The sequence below is a fragment of the Miscanthus floridulus genome, unplaced genomic scaffold, assembly GCF_019320115.1.
Source record: "Miscanthus floridulus cultivar M001 unplaced genomic scaffold, ASM1932011v1 fs_122_2, whole genome shotgun sequence".
NCBI classification, from domain to species: Eukaryota; Viridiplantae; Streptophyta; class Magnoliopsida; order Poales; family Poaceae; genus Miscanthus; species Miscanthus floridulus.
The window spans coordinates 53332-58780 of NW_027096224.1; the positions used below are offsets into that span (position 1 = coordinate 53332).

A 5449-nucleotide genomic window follows, 5' to 3' on the forward strand; every position below is an offset into this window, starting at 1 on the left:
GAAGGATTCGCTGAAGCATGAGGATCGTTCAATGTCGCTGATTGATTCTGCACAAATGAGAAGAGATTGCATGTGTGAGACAAGATAAATATATACCATACATGAATCAAACTTTCATACTCCACTAGGTTTGACCGTAAGCATGAACATACAAACTAAAACATTTATACTCACAGGAGTAGAATAGTGAGGAGGTGGAGGTGGAGGTGGAGTGAATAGCGAAGGTGGCGGAGCTACACCTATAGCGGCGCCAAGACTTTGCATGTACTGAAGAATCTCTGCCATCCTCCGCTGCTCGGCCTCCACTCTCTCCATCTTCGGCTGCATCTGCTCACGTATCCTCCTCTCTTGTTCTAGCTGGGCCTACAATATATTCACCCTAATGTTACAATAATGCAAAGGAAAGGTATGAAAAAACCAATGAACGACGAATAAACCAGGAATAACCTCGAGTGCCTCCACCCGATGGTGTGAAGTGTCCTGCCGAGGTCGTATGGTCGGGCTCCTGCTCGTGTTGTTTGCTCAAATCTGGGAGAGACTGGGAGTAGCGTTCGAGTCGCTTGCTCCATCGCCAATCCAGTACCGCCCATGCTTCTTGCCTCCTCCCACCCTCATGACGACTTCTCCATCAAGGTCCTCGATGCTTGGATCGTACTCTGACCCATGGACCTCCCTTGCCATCAATGTGTACTCACTGAGGCGGTTGTGGACGGTCGCATTGATGTACGTCTCGGGCCCGTCCTCCAGGTTGTAGTCGACGTCGGACGTCGCCTTGCCCTTGTGGGCCATAGCAAATGCCTTGAAGATGGAGCAAGGCTGGCCACCATGTGACGCCAACTGCGAGAAAAAATGCAAGATGATTAGAAATCATGTAGAATTGAGCGTTAGAATAAATAAATGAATTTGCGTACCCATGTTTCTGCGTATCCGCTAAGTCTGCGGCTGCCTTGATGGTGTGCTACACCTAGCATCATCAAACGTCGCTCCTGGCACAAGTTGTGCGTCTCCTCCCACTCGCATGAGCACCACCTGTCCACCATCTGTTCCTAGCACTGGGGATGCGCGACACACCAATAAGGAATCATCTACAGGCCATCAAGTACATGACATATCAGAAGATGAAATTAAGCCTACTTAATCTCAAAAGGAATTAGTATTAATGTTCGGTATTTACCTGCAGGTACTGGTCCCGGGTCAACGTCATGGATCTTGCATCCCTTTTGGTGACCTTCGTTCCAAGGACGGTCCCATGGTAAGTTACGATGACCTGGATACGCGCCTCGTAATGCATGTCCACGACGAGTTTTTTTTGCATCATTTGGTAGCCACCGCATCCGCCCTGGCCTCATGTCCGTCCTGGCATCTAAAGAAATCCTGCATACAAACACGATGTATCCATTCATTATTTCAAGAATGTATTGAGCAATGTAGTGCGAGGAAGACTTACCCACAGCTCTTGCTTCACCCGCTCTGCCTTGTTGTTGAATACCCTATGGGCCCGATCTACAGCATCGGGGGCGGCGGCGTACTGGTCAAATGAGTAGGCCGGCCCCGCCACTCCGGCGTACTCAACCAGGCCAGGGAAGTGCTCCTTGCACAGAAGACCGAGGATGCCATTGACTTGGCGTGTGTGACCACCTCCACTCATCATAATCGTCCAGTTCCTGCCCAAGTGATTAAGAAACATTATTAATTTCTATTTTGATTTTCAACATATCATATAAAGTAGTGATAACATCTAAAGTTGTTTACTTTTCCCCCTCAATGAACTAGACGCTCGATGAACTAGAGGAAGCAGAACCCCCCGCTGTCGCATCATCCTCGTCGTCCTCCTGCGCTTCCTCGGCGTCCTCCTGCGCCTCCTCGGCGTCCTCCTAGGGCACCTGCTCCTCCTCCTCCTCACACGACGGGGCGACATGCGACGACTCCCTCATGCGGCTCCTCCTCCTCCTACTCTCCCCTAGTGCAGCGGTCCTTGTCCTTCGGTACAAGGACGTTAGCTTTCTCATCCCACCGTCCACCATCTTTGTTCAATCACCTGCAATTAAAAAGAGTAAACCAATAAGCACAGATAAACAAGAAGTACTTAGAAATAGATGCAAAATAAACAAAACGTAATTACAAAATAACATAGTATTACATGTATTAGAAATAATCTTCATGATCGGGATTAGTTGGATCATAAGTCTCATCATCACTATCAATCATGTCGAAATAATTAACACTATCCGAATGAGCAATGTTGTCATTGTCATTGTCTAAATGTAATCGCTCAAGCATTTGTAAGTCCTTCACATTTTGCACCTCATCTACAGCGTCCTCTTCAATAACCGTTTCATTGTCTACTTCCATTCCGATCGTTTCGGTTAAGTCTATCTCAAACCTCCCTTCTAGTCTCTCTTCTTGAAAGAACTCTCCGTCATATCTATTTGGGTCTAAGTTATAATCTTTATCGTTTGGGACATGCACTTTACCGTGTGACGATACCCTGTGCACAATATCCCAACCCTTAAGATGTCTTATGGTTTGACACGCATATGGGAGATAATAAACTTGCGTGACCTGTTGGGCCATAATACTCAACCTCATCAACGCCGGGCGTAAAAACTCCAGAACTTGTGGTTCTTCGATTGGGCCGACTCAGCTCGTAGCTTGTTGTGCGAAAGCGATATCCATTCACGTCATAACCAGAAAATCGATTTCGTGAAGAGGCCGACTCCGGTTTGCAAGCATCGTACATGACAACTTGCGCGAAACCTCCTCAATTTTTTATCACAGCCTCCACATATGATATCTTGACATCTTGACAAGTTTAATGATTTTCAGAATTCGTTTGCTTTTTATAGAATTTAAAAACAACTCGACCGCAAGTTCGTGGTCATGTTTCGTGAACAAGATGTTCGAAATTGGTGGTTTGTTCCTCGATATGGCCTCGCATTATACTAAATAACATGAATATCATTTTTTTCCATTCATTTTTTCTTTATTCGAATGACTAGCAGTTATAATTTGAATTATCCAAGAAAATTCAATTAAATGAAATAAATTAAAGAAATATAGAAAAAGTCCGAGAAATGTGCCACATTGGAACATGGAGTACCAGGTATTGTCTGAGGAATGCAGAAAAAGTTTGGAGGTCAAAAGTCAAAAAAGAATATGGTTTGCCGAGTGTCAAAAAATAACACTTGGCAAATGAGCCTCTTTGCCGAGTGTTAGGATAAGACAATCAGCAAAGGATTAACGGCGACTGTCGGCCGTTAACGGCGGCGGCCCTTTGCCGAGTGTTATTGTTTGACACTTGGCAAACCTGGTCTTTGCCGAGTGTTTGGCACTCGGCAAACCACCTTTTTGCCGAGTACCATTTATTTGTCGAGTGCTTTCTCTTTGGCACTTGGTAAACAACCTCTTTATTGAGTACCCGATAAAAAACAATCGGTAAAATCTGGGACACTCGACCAAGAAGCCTGTCTCCGGTACTGATACGTACATAGCTCAAAGCGATACTGCTGTAATGTGACGGGAATGATTACTTAACGGAAATGAAACAATAAACAAGGCAGGGACGATTCCTTTCCCTTTCTCATTATCATCAGGAAGCATGTGCGTCACGCTCCTTGTCTAGCCCAACCCACGGAGGGCCGTCGGATCGCCGGAGCTCCGACGATCTGGCGGCTCGCCGCTCGCGGGGAGTATGGCCGACGCGCCACTTACGCGCCAAGAGGCTTTTCAATGTATAGTACGTAGGCCTAATAAACTTGTGTTTCTTCGCTTGACATCAACGTGCACCCCCACCACTCTTGTCTTCCGGATCCTGCCTCCCACCTTCCTCTCTCCTCACTATAGCTAGGCTAGCTTCTTTGCTTTCTCTCTCCTCTCGCCATGGATGGGTTGGGGTATATATGTGGGCTCGCAGGACCCGGCAGAGTAGCTGTTGTTTACCTCAGCACAGTGTACTTCTTTGATCCCATACATACACACAGTGACTCCGATCCGGCACACAGAAGACGACGTCCATTGATCCCATAGCAAGCTAGTGCTTATTTGTACGATACAGAAACATCTAGCATCGATCAGTCGTAGTAGCAGCGGATCACTGCATCATGGGTTCTTGGGTGCGCACCATCACGTCGCCCTTCAGGAAGATGCTCAACCCGCAGCGGGACGGCAAGAAGACGCCGCGCCATCGCCGCCGCCACCACCAATCTCCTTCTCCTTCTTCATCAGGTAATTAAATGTCCTGGCTTGCTTGGGTTTTCATGGTGCTCGATCGATCAGTCTCCGATCCTTCTCTTACCGTCGATGAAATGGATGCTGATGGTGCTTCTCGACCATTGCTGCTACAGCCATGGAGCACAGCAGCGAGATGGAGAGGTCGCAGCTCTACGGCGAGGTGATGGCGTGCACGTACGAGGACGTGCAGGTCATGTGGTCCATGCTCGACAAGGCCAGGATCTGCAGCGGCGCCGCCTCGTGACCGCCACACAACAAACCTTCATCCATCCATCCGATCCGTCCGTGCCTGTCCATGGCGGCGAGCCGGCGAGACGGGATCGATCCAATCCACCAGTATATATACTCCTACGCAGCCATATTCTTCATTGCAAAGCAAGCTCTTGGCGAGACTACTGCGGCTATATACCTGCAGACTGCCGAGGCGGCATGCAACTTCTTATATTAGCTCTGAAACCCTTTGCAGTTGGTTTTGTGTGGCGTCGCATAGCATGTATGGTTGAGTCTGATGAATCCCCGTTGCTGGCACAGACACATGGATGATAGGATCCTATGGTGTGTGTGTGTGCGCGCTATCTTGGAGAGATTTAGTGACTGTACCACAACACAACATTAGTATGTTGTTGCTTTTGAGGCCATCATGCATGTTCTGCTTACACTTCTTTATCTTTGATGTCAGTGATGCATGCATGTATTCGTCACCCGATACATGCATGGGTTCATATAGTATTTCTGGAGATCTGAACTGGTTGCAGTGCTGCACTAACTTTATTGCTCGGTTTATGTTTCTCAGTCATTTGGGAGAAATGGCCTCCTCTTCTCAAGTTCTCATAAGTCAATACGGTAGGATGTGGACACGGTGGTAAAAGGGCTAACTCCCGCTACTAGTTTCTCATAATCGGGGAGTACTGCTTATTTCGTCACAAAAACAAAGCAAAAAAAAAAAAAAAGAAACAAAATATGTCAACATCTGTCATGTACCATGATATCTATGACAAGAATCACTCAACAATAACACCAATATTATTCACTCAAATCATGGTACAGTCTAAGAGGATTTAGAGGGAATTAAGTAAGAGAAGCAGAGGAATCTATAAGGTAGCATCAAGCACAGGTAAGGGGAGCTAGGAAGATGACTTCGTCAGTTCTGTTGGATGCCTCGTTCTGATTCTGCCTGGATATTTAATTTATATCCACCCCATTCCTGTCCCAACAAAGG

The 5449-nt window shown here is 46.9% G+C and overlaps 1 protein-coding gene across 1 annotated transcript; it reads left to right on the plus strand.

Annotated features, from left to right (window-relative positions):
- The first annotated feature begins 3898 nt into the window (after nt 1-3898).
- On the plus strand, nt 3899-4902 carry LOC136530412 (uncharacterized). Its single transcript, XM_066523156.1, has 2 exons — nt 3899-4224; nt 4344-4902. Exons 1-2 carry the CDS (start codon nt 4101-4103, stop codon nt 4472-4474), a joined length of 255 nt encoding a protein of 84 aa, XP_066379253.1. The 5' UTR covers nt 3899-4100; the 3' UTR covers nt 4475-4902.
- Nucleotides 4903-5449: the final 547 nt, after the last annotated feature.

Bases quoted from the DNA above. Each gene is read 5' to 3' on its own strand.
- LOC136530412 (XM_066523156.1), top strand. From the start codon at position 4,101: ATGGGTTCTTGGGTGCGCACCATCACGTCGCCCTTCAGGAAGATGCTC. The intron at 4,225-4,343 runs GTAATTAAATGT...TTGCTGCTACAG, and splicing joins TCCTTCTCCTTCTTCATCAG to CCATGGAGCACAGCAGCGAG.